The 15,746-nt window shown below is 37.5% G+C and overlaps 3 protein-coding genes across 3 annotated transcripts; 1 reads left to right on the top strand and 2 right to left on the bottom strand.

The window, feature by feature from the left end:
* Window positions 1-2,682: 2,682 nt before the first annotated feature.
* On the top strand, window positions 2,683-6,680 carry LOC126799122 (COP9 signalosome complex subunit 3). Its single transcript, XM_050526246.1, has 11 exons — window positions 2,683-2,924; window positions 3,278-3,393; window positions 3,523-3,769; window positions 4,448-4,505; window positions 4,592-4,681; window positions 5,006-5,071; window positions 5,362-5,451; window positions 5,606-5,764; window positions 5,861-5,982; window positions 6,173-6,245; window positions 6,326-6,680. The coding sequence occupies exons 1-11, from the start codon at window positions 2,746-2,748 to the stop codon at window positions 6,392-6,394; spliced, it is 1,269 nt and encodes a 422-aa protein (XP_050382203.1). The 5' UTR covers window positions 2,683-2,745; the 3' UTR covers window positions 6,395-6,680.
* A 449-nt stretch (window positions 6,681-7,129) lies between these two features.
* LOC126798533 (uncharacterized) lies at window positions 7,130-10,605 on the bottom strand. Its single transcript, XM_050525535.1, has 12 exons — window positions 10,163-10,605; window positions 10,001-10,076; window positions 9,687-9,892; window positions 9,505-9,591; window positions 9,328-9,420; window positions 9,038-9,192; window positions 8,837-8,921; window positions 8,663-8,749; window positions 8,466-8,585; window positions 8,265-8,366; window positions 8,009-8,179; window positions 7,130-7,521 (listed from the first exon to the last, which is right to left on the bottom strand). Exons 1-11 carry the CDS (start codon window positions 10,490-10,492, stop codon window positions 8,012-8,014), a joined length of 1,509 nt encoding a protein of 502 aa, XP_050381492.1. The 5' UTR covers window positions 10,493-10,605; the 3' UTR covers window positions 7,130-7,521; window positions 8,009-8,011.
* Window positions 10,606-12,064: 1,459 nt separating this feature from the next.
* Window positions 12,065-15,164, bottom strand: LOC126799500 (kelch repeat-containing protein At3g27220-like). The gene is made up of 7 exons (XM_050526712.1): window positions 14,919-15,164; window positions 14,127-14,315; window positions 13,705-13,934; window positions 13,114-13,284; window positions 12,900-13,005; window positions 12,529-12,735; window positions 12,065-12,384 (listed from the first exon to the last, which is right to left on the bottom strand). Exons 1-7 carry the CDS (start codon window positions 15,162-15,164, stop codon window positions 12,220-12,222), a joined length of 1,314 nt encoding a protein of 437 aa, XP_050382669.1. The 3' UTR covers window positions 12,065-12,219.
* Window positions 15,165-15,746: the final 582 nt, after the last annotated feature.

Here is a 15,746-nt window from a genome sequence, read left to right as displayed (position 1 = left end):
GCTAACAAAACAAAAGAGGTGACTGTGACTCATTGACCGTCCTTGACTAGAGGTATAGGCAGGTAGCTTTCACTTATATTCCAAAAGAGTTGATAATTATCATCTGAAATTGTTTTAAAATGGTTGTCTAATAAGGTATAAAACAATTGTTTTTGGTCGAATGGTATAAAACAATTTGATACGTGAACTTACTGTATGCTCAAGTCAAGAAGGCTCGATCAGCGAGCTTCAGCCACTGCTATAAGTCTTTACTAAGAAGTCAAGCAAGTTTTGAGCCAAGCAGCCCAAATGAGGAAAACCCCGTCCTACAATCACAATAAGAAACATTTTTATATAGTATGCTTGTATAATGGCACGAATACAGTGTTCTCAAAAGAGTAACGCCAAACAAGAATTGAGATCGAGCTTCTTCTACTTTACCAAACAGATGCACATAATTGATTCAACAATGAAGTGCTTCTGGGGTTTATGAAGCTCTCACCACATTCGGCTCTTTGGATCAACACCATTGAATTGTACGTGACATTGGATTTGTTTGGACTCAATGATGTTACAGAACCCCTGATATAAAAACAAGCTGCTCCTGTATACGCACACCTCTTGCCAACTCCTTTGATCACAGTTTCAACATCTTGAGCCCAAACTCATGTCGTTGTTGTTAAGATAAGAAGGCCCAGTTCATATCAGCCCAATGGTTACAGTCCATGTTCTAAACAACTTAGTAGTATATATAGAGATATTCACTAGGATTAAAAGAGCTGAGAAAAATCATTTTGTAAAAATATACCAATATCATCAATACCAGTTCTTTTCCTGTTCTTCGATCATTTGCTTCTTCTTCGTTTTGTTTGAAAGTTTGATCATATTCATGAGTTTATCAATAACTTAACAGCTGTAATAGTTCAACGTCACAAAAGGAATATTACAGCGTCGCTTAATTATTAGATCACCGAACCAGTTAACAACATGCAAAAGAGCTCAACTCTGTTCATGTGTCCATGGCTCCATGCTAGTTTCTGATGGAGGACGTCATGCATACCGGGAAAAACCGTCAGAGACCTCCTTGCCGACCAGTTTGGGCTACTGCTGAGCCAATCTTAGTTCCGGTGGAGACCGTAATTACTGCCTTTGGGATCCCAGAAACAGAGGTACATGCAGAGACTTTCTTCGATCGATCTCGATACGTTTTCACGCTCGATCCGAATAGTGCTTTCGAAAAAGTTTTAGTTATCTTCATATTGGGCGATACCTTTCTCTGCTGGTCATACCACCCCACTGACGCCAACGTCCTTGCTGCCTGGCATCATCAGCCATGGTCTTAAATATTTCACACCTACTCGTCGTTAGGGTTTTTTTTTTGGTCAATGGACCGTTCGATTTTCTTATTCGTAGGATCAGAGCTTTCATCTTATAAATCGAGTTTACTACATCGTTTTTAGTTAAAATGTTGCTGGTTTTGCTTATCAAAATGCACAAGCTTCGATCATCTGGTTTTTGTTATTCATTCATTCTTTTTTTAAGAAAAAAAGTATTGTGGCCTCCTCAAAATGTCTTAGCAAGTAATATAGTCTTGGATAGTTTACATGTTTTCTCACATTATAGAAGAACAATATTCCAAAATTCTTAGTTAACATAATCTCCCTTTTAAATTCTCAATTGGAGGATCACCCAGTTGGTTCCTGCCATTCTTACTCTAACGGAGTAGCTTAGCAATTGAAAATTGAGCTACTGAAATAATGGACACCAAGTTTTAAAATAGGCAGCTGGATAAATCATTATGTTAGACTCTCAATATATTATTTAGTAGTACTAGACAACATTTGAATTAGCTAAAAATCCATTATATTTCTTATATAAATTATGACATAAAATCAAATCCAAAAATGAGTGGACCCAAATCTAATTAATTAATTAATGCATAAATGTCCAAACTACCACAATTTTTGCGAAAATTATCAAGTTATCGCTCAGAGATCTAACAAGTTTCTCTCTCATCATATTTTTTGTTTTTTTTTTCAGCAATTTTAAATTTTCCGGCCAAACCACTAGCAATTTAGAAATGAGCCAATATATAAAGTTGTTTCTTACGTCATGAACTTTCATTTAAGTACCACATTACATATTTTTTTAGAACATTTGAAATTTTAAATTTTGCTCACAAAAAACCATAGTAGCAGTTAGTTTTACAGTTGACAGTAGTAGGTACCTTCCCTGCCGACAGTAGCACATTTCAAGTTGGCAGTAGCGGTAGTTTCATACTCGACAGTAGCAGGTTGCTTAATTAGATAATAACTATTAGTTTCAGAATTGACAATAGTAACTAGTTTCTCAGTTGACAGTAACATATAGCTTTTTAGTCGACAGTAGCAGGTACACATGTGGATATGATAATACATTTTGAATTTTCTTAAATATGATGAATGTGATGAGCTAACGAGGGGAAAAAAAGTAAAATATCTTATGACATGAGATAATTTTCTATTACGTATTCTTTATTTATAACTTTTAATTATAATTTGCTCTATTAAATTAGGAAGCGAGTTTTTTATAAACCAAAATGTTGTACGAGTTATAATTTCTTACTGAAAAAATCCTCTAAATTTTTAGGCCTAATTAAAAAGCCCAAACTACGCACTGATATTCCAAATTTTTAAGCGAAGCTGGTGCACAGTCGCTCCGAGGCTCTTCTTCTTCCCTCTTTTTCTCTCTGCTTCAGAAAATCGAAAAATCTGAATTAGGTTTCCCATGGAAGCTCTAGTTGTTAGCATCCAGGGGCTCTCGTCTAACGCCGGAGACCTCTCCAACCTCCACAACCTTCTGAAGCAAGCGCACGACTCGCTTCGCGCCGAGGAGTCGATTCGGTTGCTTCCTCTTCTGGACCAGCTTGATCCCTCTCTGCATTCCCTCGGCTACCTCTACATCTTGTGAGGCTCTTGTTCACTCTAATCGCTTTATAATCTGTTTTATTTGTGCTTTCGGTGTTTTGATTTGCTAGGGTTGTTGTGAGTGGCTCTGTAAACAATGTGTTTAGGGTTTGATACTTTGATTAGTAGAATTTTATGCTTGCATTGCGCTTTGTTTGAGTTAATTAGGTACTGTCTGAATGGAATCAACAGTTGAATTGCGGTTTGTTTTCGTTTGTTTTGATACCGAAATTAGGCATAGGATTAAGCACTTTTTGCTTTTTGTGGTATGAACTATTGATTGCATTTGTAGTGTCTGGTTCATTGGTTGAGGATGGGGTACTTACGATGGCCGTGTGTGTACATGTTGACAGCGAAGCATACAGTTCTGCTGCATTTTCAAAGGAGCAAGTGAGTGCTGTGGTGTTGCCCACTGCCAGATTTATCAATGCGTGCGACAAGGAACAGATTAAACTGGCACCTGAGAAATGTATTAGTTATCCCTCCTTTTTGTTTTATTAGTGGACTTTTTTAAAGGTTGCTAAAGTTCGGACAAAAAAAGAACAATGCTGAATGGAGTTTTCTCATTCTGTTTATTGTTGATTTGATCGGTGTGCAGTCATAAGTGTTTGCAGGAGGTTCAAAGATTTTGTTATGCAGCTTGAAGCCCCATTGAGAGGAGTGGCACCAATGTTGACAGCAATTCGGAAGATTCAAAGATCCTCAGAACACTTGACCGCCTTGCATCCAGAGTTTCTGCTACTCTGTTTGTTGGCAAAATGCTATAAAGCTGGATTGTCCGTTTTGGATGAAGACATCTTTGAGGTTGATCAGCCAAAAGATCTTTTTCTCTACTGTTATTACGGGTGAGTAGCTCATGGAAGTATTACTATTTCATTGTTATTTGATGTTTGGTACATATTTACATAATTTTAGTTAGCTACTTGTTATTGGGATACTTTCTTGTTGATTAGCATTGGTCGTATTTATGTGCTTCGCGGTTGTGTTCAGTTGTTCGTTTGACATATCCTACTTTTACTATGGTTGTATGCTATTGCATCTCAGAAGCTGCCTTGATTGCTTTTAATTATCCTTTATGCAATAACATTATGGAAGATATTAGCTGGTGTTTTCATCACTGTTTGATTTGACTGTAGTGCATTAATTTTAATCTTATGTAAATTTCATGATATCAATCACAAGTGAGAACTACTTACATTAACATATATATGTATATTGGTATTTTGATTTTTCCCCATATCTTGCAGAAAGAGGGCTTGTATACTGTAACTATAAGACCTTGTGTAAAGTTATATAGTTTTGATGGTGTCCCTAGGAATCATAACTACAATTAATCTCGTAAAAGAAATTGGTTCTAATCATTAATTTCTGTGAGGTAGAATCCTCCTAACAATTCTTGGATACAAATCACGAGAATTTATATTCTTTCTCGAATGTTTCATGATTGTTTGGGTATAATTTTCTTATTTTGATAGGGTTAATACAGAACTTTGTTGACGAAGTTCATTTCTGACATACTGTAGGGGGATGATATGCATTGGACAAAAGCGTTTTCGCAAAGCATTGGAGCTTTTACACAACGTACGTCATCTGTTAAACTGACATCCTCATTTGTACCAAGTTATCTACTATATCTGATGACTGTAGGCTTACATCATATCTTCCAGGTTGTAACAGCTCCGATGTCTGTGGTTACTGCAATAGCTGTTGAATCTTACAAAAAGTATATATTGGTTTCACTCATTCATAATGGACAGGTATGAATTATCTTCTGATCTACTGTGAAATTTAATTCAGCACTGAAAGACTAGAGAAGTTGTGTGGTAAATGTGAGATGTCGATTGCCGATAGGGAGTCTTGAACTATGGTCTGAGAGACCTAACCTTGGTTACTCAATATAAAAGAATCTGTAGATGTTAAATCACACTTGGTTTCAGAACTGGTTTGGTTCATTACCTGTAAATGTAGTGAACAAGTATAGTGTGTTTGTGTCTATAACTTTGACTAGATAGTTTTATCTGTTTATGTAGTAGTTTCCTTGAGAATACTCTGAATCCCTTATTTTGTTTATTCTTTTGTAGTTCTCTCCTCATCTCCCTAAATACACAGCATCTGTAGCTCAAAGGAATCTGAAGACCTATTGTCAGGTAGGACCCTTACGATGTATCTCTTATACAACTATACAAGTATATTTGGTTATGGTAAATCTGTGTTAGAAGTTCTAGTTTGTTGATTATTTTCCTCTGAAACAAGTAGAACTCTCATACAAAGAATTAGTTTAGTAGAATTTTCATACAAAGAATTAATTTACTAGAACTTTTTGTATGACTTGAAAGGGCGCATAAATAGCTGGAAACTTCTCATATTGCTTGTAATTGCATCTGGTGCTACTTGTATCTGTTTTACTAATTTGTTGTGAACTTTGTCTTTTGAGCAGTCATACTATGAATTGGCAAATAGCTATTCCACGGGTAAGATTGCTGAATTCGAAACCGTTGCCCAGAAACACCGAGAGAAGTTTGATAATGTGAGTCCTATGCATCATCCTGTACTTTATAACTTTTAAGACTTCAAATGATGTTGCTCTCTGACCAAAGCTTTAAATGTTTGCACAAACAAATGGATTTTCTATGACAATAAGAGCCATCTTAATGAGGCTTTCTAATTGTCTTTTTCCATAGGACAACAATCTTGGACTGGTGAAGCAGGCCATATCTTCCATGTATAAGCGCAACATTCAGAGGCTCACTCAGACTTACTTAACTCTCTCCCTCCAAGATATAGCCAACAGTGTTCAATTAAACAGTGCTAAGGAAGCTGAAATGCATGTGCTACAGATGGTAAATTGTTGTTGCTTGCAATTAGGATTGTTGCTGCTACAAACTTTTATTATTGCCCCCTAATTTAATATTGGTTTTGCTTCTGTTGACCTATAGATTCAAGATGGTGAGATCTTTGCAACAATTAACCAGAAGGATGGAATGGTTAGCTTTCTTGAGGATCCTGAACAGTATAAATCCTGTCAGATGATTGAACATATTGACTCATCAATACAGAGGTACATTAATATACTTCATTAGCAGCGTACTACAGTAAAAGAACCATATGTATAATGATGTGGCTGCAGCTGCCGCCGCCATATTATTTTCTATGGTTGAATGTTAATGTCTGCATTTCTTGATTGAGACCCATTACTAGAAGGGTAATTACCAGTTGATGAATGATTATTTATTCATTTTCCTACTCAGGATAATGGCGCTTTCGAGGAAGCTGACTACTATGAATGAGAACATCTCTTGTGATCCTATGTACCTAGCAAAGGTAGTATACTACCATTACTGGCTGAAACAAGTTTGTAATATGATTGATCATTGCTTACACAACTTTCTGTGCATTTTCAGGTTGGGAGAGAGCGGCAACGATTTGACTTTGATGATTTTGATCCGGTTCCTCAGAGGTTTAATATTTGAATCAATCATTTGCACCCTTCCCATCGGCATTGGATGATAATTAGGACAAATATAGTGGATCTCCTGAATCGGTTTTCCAGCAAAGAGATGGGCAACATTTTGTCATTTCCTTCAAATCCTATCTTGTTATGAAACTAGTTTCGATCATATTTTGTATTTACTGCTCTTGCCACCTTCTCTGATAGGAATCTAGCAATGCAATGATGAGGAAATGAAACAAAATGCGTGTTCATGGTTATCATTACTCCAAAACTTCCGTCTCTACTGTTGAATGTCGTAGCTCTAATTGTATGAGACAGTTATTTGTATGCAAGTCCCTCGTGTTCTTAGGAATGAGCTTGTCTCTCAATTTTGATCTTGCCTCGTCCTCGTGGCCTAGGCTCCCTACCAACATGTTAGTCTGAAACTCGGAATTGAGCCAAGGGCTGAACGGAAATGTGGTGCATGTGTATCATTGCTACCCAGTGTTTATAGACTACAACCAGTGATGCACTATTTCCTGGTTTGAAATGGACCAAGTACGATACATCACCCTACATGTAAAGCATCCAAACACAGATTGCCATAAACATTGTGTCCTAATCTCTCAGAGAGAAACTCGTGTACAACGCCCCCACAACATAATAAACCATACCAAACACATGATTAGTCTTTCATATCCAGAGAAACAGAATTTAGAAGTTTCCAGATTCCCTCAATAGTTAAGAGAAAGCAAAGCTTGAATCAATGAAACTGTTTCGAGTAAATTCAATCAAAATGTTTCAGAGTAAACTTAATCGCCTGTGAACAATTGGATCTAGCACATTGGAAGGCCATTTTTCATTTACAAAGACCGAGAATCGATCTGTCTATCAACATTCTTCGTAGTTCATACTGATTCTTCCTTTTTACTTTTAAACTTTACAAAGCATAACAGCATAAGGCACCCCGTGAAACAAAGCCACACCGGTAGAAAGAGGAATCAAATGGCGGGATATATCACATGCTGATAAACCATTAGAAATGGCTTCATGGGTTACTGAACTGAAACAGCCTCATCGTCCTCTCTCTGACGCAACTAGAAGAGCCAGTGACACATCTTTCGTTCATCCTCAACTGCCTATGCATTTTTCATTTCCTGGATCTACCTGCAAGGAAAAACAGTGAAACATCACCTACAAGCTCTTTTCTAAATAATAACCATTGTACTTCAGTACACATATTTCATCCTTTTAAATCAAACTGGTTATTGCTCCAAACACTACAAATATATAAAGCCAGGCATGATGAGATTCATAGAGAATTGCATTTTTTTTTCTCAAACAAAAAATTAAAATGAAGTGGATAAGCCAACGAGTAGATAGTTCTGTAGATAGCTGGGACACCTAAAAGTATTCCGTTACCAAACCAAAACTGACCTCACTTCAAAGTTCCTGGAATGGCACTTCTATCATCAAATCAGATATTTTCATAATCTTTCTATTATGGTTGTATTACTGAATGGTCATTCTCTAATGATTGGGTGTCACATGTGGTAACTAAAAAAAAAAAAACAAGGGTCCTGCATGTTTCAAATGTACCAAAGTAGCACGCAACATGAAAGAATATCACAAAAATGAGGAAGAGATGAGATACCTTTTATCTCAACGAAGGGGCGTAAGGGGCTGGGCATGGAGTTACACTGAGATCCGGTAACTGATTTATAAAATCTAGAGTTACCTGCAGGCATGCATGTAGTATTTTCTTTTCTGACCTAACAAGCTGTGTAGCAACTCGCTTCTTTGGATTCACATTAGGATCGTCCAACTATGTACAAATTAATTAAAAATGTGTCAGCAGTATAATAGAATTAATCCTAGTCTTAAAAAGAGAAAATTACCCATAGACATACCAAAGACTCATCTTCACTCAAAGTAGTTGGATAGCTAGCTAGCCGAGCTCGAAAATATTGAGCAAGTTGGTCCAACACTGCACTTTCCATGCAGGGACTAACCTACAACATCCAGTATAGTCAGAAAATGTTTTAGTTTATACTTTTCTGTAGTCAACTATTTAATTGAAAGATGTTTCTTAACCTAAAAGTTAAACTTACTGGACAAATTGGACCTTGAGAAGAGATAACAGACTGCATTTCTGAAGGATCTGAAACATAGCCTAGACGGAGATAAGGAAGCATATCTGACACAGTTTCCTTTTCCTTCCCAACATATACCTGAGCAGGACAGGATGAGAACTAATCCGGGCCATCAAATAATAACTTTCAACAAAGAAATAGTTTGAAGTGCACACCTGAAAAGCCTGTACTGATAACTTTCCGTTTCTCTGAGCAACCATTCTTTTATCTTGATATTGTGGATCCTCAGTATTCAAAGCTGCCTGGAATGCATAGAAAATGTGGCATATTAAATGCAGTTGACATAACCAGAAAGTGCAACCTTGTAAGAGAAAATTTCCAGATTTTACCTCAACCATCAAGCGGTCATAAGGATTATTGTCGTCAACAAAACCGTAGTTTATAAGCAATTTTGAATTAGGCTGTGGTCCACACCTGTAGTATATATATCGTCATTTTTAAGTAAGTATCATTTCTAGGTAGTAACATGATAATGTACTACTAACAATATCAGCTTGTTAACATAATTTTGATATACATAATAAACATACCACACAGCAATAGATTCCCCTGCCTTATATGGCCGATCAACCACCAGTTGAACAGCATCATCAGTAGCTGTCAACATTGCCTTGCACTTACTTCCATAAGCTAACAGTGGGGGTCCAAGAGGTACCAAAGCAAACCTCTGAGCCAAACTAACTTTCTGCGATCAAAGGAAGACAAATGTTGGATAATTTGTCTACATATATGATTACATGGGTGCTGAGGCCTTTCAGCACTGTTTTACAGCTCTTCCCCGTTTAGGAGACATTATATGTAATTTACAAGTATCACTTGCCTGTAAATGCACTACACAAGACTGAACTGCAACAAAAGCTTGTTTGAATATCTCAAATGGGAAGGCCTCAGTAGGAATATCGTATGGGTATTGCTACAACGCGCGATTAAACAAAACATATCAGGTTATATTCTTGACTACAATGCTATCTCAAATCCAAATATATTTGAGACTGACCTGAAATAGAGACCCAGCCATAAACCAGACAGTGTCGAGCTCATTATATTCCCTTTTAATTCCTTCAGCCCTGTCATGAACTTCAGCCTGATTCATCACAACGATAAAGTTGGGTTAAATAGAATTATCAATTATTCCAAAAACTTGACAGTACATGTAGACATTTTTGCAGCAAAGATTACCTTAGTGGGGCTGCCGGTAAGATAAGCCAGCTCAGATTCCGACCATAAGAGAGGAGACTCCACCGCCAACTGACCTCTCCCTCGCTGACGATCAAGTTCTCTAATGTACGGATACCAAAACGACTTCTTCCCTTGTTTCTTCTCATACATTAAATAGAGTGCCAAGCATGCCAATTCGGATAACTTGTTTGTCGTCAACAATTCCGCTACACAAACAATCAAGCACCAACCACAATTTACCAAACTAGTCCTACATACTCGATTACATTAACACATTTTCATGATGAAAAGCAAAGCAACAGTAAGCACCTCACCAATAGTTTCATTCCCCAACACTCTCTTCAGTGTCACAACTAACGAATTCGGCACCGTAAATGCAACATCACCAACCTTTAAATTCATACAAACAAAGTAAAATCAGAGCTAATTAACTCGACAGTTGAAAATCAAAGAATGAGAGTGTCCAGAATTCTCACCTCGAGATCTTCACTGGCAGCTACGTAGTGAATAGCCCTGTGCTTGTCGTCATACGACGGCCGCTCCTTGAGCACCACCTTACACGGCGGCAGCCCGTTCTTGTGCATCCACTCCTTCAAGTCCTCCGCCTCGTCTCTCTCGTTGACGGCCTTGCGGCGCTTCCCTTCCTCCTTGCGGGACCCGATCAAGGTCTCGGAGCTGGAGGCGAGGCACACATTTCTGCGGCGAATCGAAACCCTAGAGGAGGTCCGGCGCGGCGGACAAAGCGAAGCGGCGCGGGAGCGAATCGGGAGCCAGGTGCGGCAGTGGTGGAGAGGACTGACCTCCATTGGGGGGGTTGGGTGGGGGAATTAGGGTTTCGTGCTATTGGGAATTGAGAGTTTTGCTTGAGGTTGAAGAATGAAGAAGAGAGAGAGGGAGAGAGAGTGTTAGGTTTGGGGAAGAAGAAGAAGAAATGGAAGGTGTGGTGAGATTTTGACTGAAAAAATCTGAGAGTGGGATCGTTATATTCATGTTTGGATGAGGCGCGCCAATTGTCGCTATTGTTTTCTCAGAATGCGACGTGTAGTTTTCTTTCAAGAGAAAAAAAATTGGGCAATTTATGGGCTATAAGTAATTAATTGAGTTTCTTTTATATTGTGGAGTGATATAAGTGTGACAATTCCTTCTAAGAAAAAAGAAACAAAATAGTGTGACAATTCCTAAGTCACACTTAAAAAGTGTTTCTTAACCAAGGCATATTGAGTTTTGAACATATATATGTACAATAGCTTGATATGGAATCCTTAACCTCATTTGTCAAAGTAGGTCTTGAGATACATCAATTTGTAATTCATCAATCGAGTTATATCCCTCATGTTACATCTAGTTAGGTGAAGATGATATGAAACATTGGAGGAAACTAAAAATATCTATTTATTTCATCACGAACTCCAACTCGCTCATTTTCTTTCTTTTTAATCCTTCAAGATGTTTGCGAATGTTCTAACGACCCAAGGGAAGTAGTGGTCTTTGGATCTTATAGACATGTTCGAAGAAGCATAATTGGTTAGGTTTCTATTCTTATTAATATTGATTTAATTCAAAACAAACATTCAATTTAGCACAATCAGCCACATATACGTCTCTAACAATAAAAATTATAGAAAAAATTATAGTAATGTAAAAGATTTAATCAACTATATGTCTATATATTGTTATTTATATAATTATACTACAAAAATAAATAAAAATTAAATATTTAAATTTGCCTACAAGACTGCCTAGGCGCTCCAAGACTGCGCGCCGCCCCTAGCAATTTACCCATCGATTGTTGATTTGCTTATGAAAGTATTTCAATTTACTCTTAATCGAATTGAAGCCTAGAATACATTCAAATGAGCCGCTTCAAATTGGAATGTTCACCTAACCCTGTAGTCTTTTCATATTGTTTTTCATGTTGAGAGATTGGAAAATTAATTGTAACTTAAACGACTACCGGCGAGGTTAGATAGTTTGATAAGTAATGAGAGACGACTCTGAGCTTGCTAAGTAATAATGTAATATATATCTCTAAAGATAAATTTTAGGTGGTTTGAGAGTTGAACTAGTGGAGAGATTAGATAGAACAACTTCGATTACCTTATAGACATGGCACATTACAGAGAAAACTCTATTGAACTTGGAGAAACTCAGAAACACCTGATAGTGATGTAACGAGACTCACCGGCAACCGAGAACTATTCAAAACAAACAACGTGAAACGGAAAAGTGAACAATCTGAGTAATGATTATTGTAAAGTACAATAGTTGCAGCTACCGGCCAAGAGCAATCTGTAATAAACTGTTAATACTAAAACATGTTTATCAGTATAGTTTCCAACTATCAGAAACTAAACTGATTAGTGAATTTGATTGCTGGCAGTAGTGATACACTATGTACATATACTTTGTCTTAAACCCTTGAGATTATTTAGATAAACATGAAGGTAAAATACTCCACAAAATTGACCCTTCTTAACTAAGAAGGTGGAAATAATTATCTCACTGTTACACTCAGTTGGTGAGAGCAATTGGACTACAAGCTCAATTTGGTCCTAAACATATCTTTAATCACCTGTCTCGGCTGTGGATTATCAGGTCCTCTGTCTCGCTGCCCAGACGTGAAGTACAAGTAACCATCCCAGAAAGCAGTTAATGTCGTTTTCACTCGGTATGGAAGCCTCCCAATCACTGACCATGTCTACAACAAAAGAGCAACCATAAACACTCAAATTAATACAGTAAGATAAAAGTGGTGGAAGTAATAATACAGGAATGATTCATTATCAACGTAATGCATGTTTGCTAGTTTCTGGCATTAGTGATGATAGGAGAAGATTACTACCATGGAATCCAAGTGAAATTGGAAGACCTCCCCAACGAGGATCATCCTTTTGGTGATCGGGTTCTTTTCTGTCGTACCACCAGTGATGATGATTGAATTGTTGAGAACTACCCAAGCACACTCTACATGAGAGTTTGGTTTCGGCATAGGAGGCAACACTTTCCATTTCATTTCATCATCAAGCATATAAACATCAGCATAGACCACCTGAAGACATCAACTGATTAATTGCTAATTTTAAATCCATCATGTTAAAACAACTGTGATAACCTTGAGATTAAGTACAATCAGGAAGTAGCAGAAGTCAATAATAATACATCCAACTGAAAGTCTGAAATCAATCTGAGGACAATATCTAATCAGAATAGTACCTCATGCCTGCGCGAGCACTTGAAAATTGGTGAACCAGGCTTGGCCATAAAATCACCTTCTTGACCACCAATAACAAAGAGGCGATCATCAATTACAACAGCAGCCCTGTTGGAACAGTGACACCCTCAATCAGAAAATATTACAGAAATTTCAAGTAGGCAAAAGTTTCAAGTTAATGAAATGGATGGTTGCTATGATAGATAGTTCACAAACCTATGTGGCCCTCCACGTGGAATAGGCACTTCTTTCCGCCAATTTTCCTCTAATGCCTTACCATCCTTCACTGCAATACTCCAGTGCTCCACCCCAGGCGTATGCCGATTTTCTTTGCTACCACCCATCACATGGAGTCTGCCTCTCCATAATTGAGTTGCTGGAGCGTACCTGCCAAGAGTAATCAATTTGGTGTCAAATATATGATTTATGCTACAAAAGGTCTATCAATTCATAGACATATGATGGAGATAAAGCTCATTAGATCAGCAGTCTCGAGTCTTAGATGAAAAACAGCATTCTTTTGTTGGAGCAGTGCATCTGCTCCAACTCTTTTAAGCCCATCTGCCTATGTCAAGGATGAGAATTTCCCTTTCCACTAAGAAAGAGCATCAATAAGTTTCTCAAAATATGAGATGTATATATTAAAGTAATTTGACTATTGATAAGAGATGAAATAAGACATTCTGAAATTATGAAATTAAGGACGGGCATGTTAAGTTATCATAGCAAATTAATCAAAAGAACAAGAAGCACAGGAAATTGTACTACTATAAATCCAAGCATGCATAGCCTGACCAGATTACATACCTAGGAGAAGGCAATGGGGGTATGCTACTCCATTTTTTTGTCTCAGTATCCAACACAAATGAACGAGCTGTAGGCCCTCTGCATTGGGGACCATACTGTCCTGATATCACATATATGTACCTCCCATCAGAGACGACTCCTAAATGTGAATGTCCCATCTCTTTTGGCATATCAAACCTTCCTCCCCATGTATTGTCGGAGAAATTGAATATATCTACATGAGAATGCACCTGTAACACAAAGACGTTCATAAACCGATGAACATCAAGTACTATTAACTAATGATTTTGGTTTAATTTTATATTAGCATCCAACATCATAAAAACTATAGTACTAAATTTGGCAAAAGAGATCAAATGCAATCTAGAGCCAAAGACAAATATCATACAAGCAGAAATCTCAGAGATAGATAAGATCCTTACATAGTCAAGAGTGCCATATCCTGCAAACACGTAAAACAGATTCTTAATCTGTATTGCAGCTCCATCGAGACGAGGCACTGGTGCTGGTGGCATCTCCTCCCATGGTAGCACAGGTGCAGCTATATCAGCAAATGTTCCAGACAATAGTCTCTCATTAGCACGTTCACCTTTGTCTCCCATAACTTCTTTCTACATGTATAACAACAAACTTCATCACCAACCAGAAATCATCCAATGCCAACAAAGATGTTTAATTAACTATAAAGTTTCTATCTTTCCCACTAAATTTCCATTGAAATACTCAGCCCATATTATAAACATGTATAGAACTAACAATAACTCTTTATAAACAACCAGAAAAACAAAATACAAAAAAGAAACTCGCATTAATATGGCAAACAAGAAAGTCCAAGTGCATATGAATCCTCATTTCCAACACTTAACGATCAGAAACAAAGAATCACCATCAACAAGCTCCCAACAGTACTAAAATTACAAACAAGTACAACAGATAAGTACAAATGGGCATCAGCCTAATGAGCATTTGATTACTCAATAAAGTTCCTATCCTTCCCACCTTTCCAGTGAATAGAACTAACAAGTCCCTTTATAATCAACCAGATTACAAAAAAAAAATCAAAAGATAATTGCAACAGGGTATCGGCCTATTAAGAAAACCATTTCTTCCGATATGTAGTTAAATATCCCTCTTAACAGTAAAGTTTCTAACCCTGTTAAACTGCAGCAAGATAAATAAATGCAAAACGGGGATTTGATGCAAAGGTGTCTCACCTGGCCAGCATTGTTGGCTGTAACATTTGGCACGACAAGGGTCGCAGTTTTCTGCAAAACCAAACTAGATCCAATAATCGAATATGCAGAAGAAGAATAAGAAGTTGAAGCCCAGAAGAAATCTACAATCAGAGCCGCTCCAAGCAGAGCCGCGCAACATGTCAGAAACACCCATTTCAGTTTTGAAGAAGAAGAAGAAGAAGAAGAAGAAGAAGAGGTGGTGTGGTTTTGGGGAAGCCTGGCCATCTTTCATCCCAAATCCCATAATCAGAAACACCCATAAATAGAGAAATGTGTTAAAGCTTTGGAATTCTGAGGAGGAGAGCCAGAAAAGAGTTGGGCGCCAATGGTTTTGATTTGCTGCTTTTACATGTGCCGTTGCCTTTTAAACTCTTTTTAAATTCGGTTTTTGCTTATTTCCAATGAATCAGCGGCAGTCGTTTTTGTTGGCATAACGACGGCTGCCCGTTTCGGTGATTTGGTGGTTTTGGTGAACCCGCGGTGCACTAATGGACTCCATTGATGATCATGTAAAGGTAAGTTGAAACACATGAGCATATAGCATAGGCAATATTCGAAGATTTGTCGAGCTAGAGGAAGCGACTATATCTCCAAACACGGATTAATTAGGAAAAACATTGCAAATCCCACTAATAAAAAAATCATGAGTTGATGGTCAATGTACGTTACTAATTTTACAATAGTTTCATCTACGTGCAGATTTTGTTACTCCGAGAGAACTAAATTTATTACAAACCGTAATGAACTTTAGGTTAGTTCAAGGACGTCTATATAACCAACAGACGTGGTTTCATTATGTCTCTCTCT

This window comes from Argentina anserina, chromosome 6 (genome assembly GCF_933775445.1).
Source record: "Argentina anserina chromosome 6, drPotAnse1.1, whole genome shotgun sequence".
In the NCBI taxonomy this organism is placed as follows: Eukaryota; Viridiplantae; Streptophyta; class Magnoliopsida; order Rosales; family Rosaceae; genus Argentina; species Argentina anserina.
This window is presented reverse-complemented; position numbering and strand designations above follow the sequence as displayed.

Coding starts and splice junctions, on each gene's coding strand:
- LOC126799122 (XM_050526246.1), top strand. CDS start 2,746: ATGGAAGCTCTAGTTGTTAGCATCCAGGGGCTCTCGTCTAACGCCGGA. Junction 3,394..3,522: donor TAAACTGGCACCTGAGAAAT/GTATTAGTTATC, acceptor ATCGGTGTGCAG/TCATAAGTGTTTGCAGGAGG. Junction 4,682..5,005: donor CACTCATTCATAATGGACAG/GTATGAATTATC, acceptor ATTCTTTTGTAG/TTCTCTCCTCATCTCCCTAA.
- LOC126798533 (XM_050525535.1), bottom strand. CDS start 10,492: ATGGAGGTCAGTCCTCTCCACCACTGCCGCACCTGGCTCCCGATTCGC. Junction 9,421..9,504: donor TGGCTGGGTCTCTATTTCAG/GTCAGTCTCAAA, acceptor CGCGCGTTGTAG/CAATACCCATACGATATTCC. Junction 8,586..8,662: donor TATCAGTACAGGCTTTTCAG/GTGTGCACTTCA, acceptor TGTCCTGCTCAG/GTATATGTTGGGAAGGAAAA.
- LOC126799500 (XM_050526712.1), bottom strand. CDS start 15,164: ATGGCCAGGCTTCCCCAAAACCACACCACCTCTTCTTCTTCTTCTTCT. Junction 14,316..14,918: donor CAGCCAACAATGCTGGCCAG/GTGAGACACCTT, acceptor TTATACATGTAG/AAAGAAGTTATGGGAGACAA. Junction 13,285..13,704: donor CCCCCATTGCCTTCTCCTAG/GTATGTAATCTG, acceptor TACTCTTGGCAG/GTACGCTCCAGCAACTCAAT.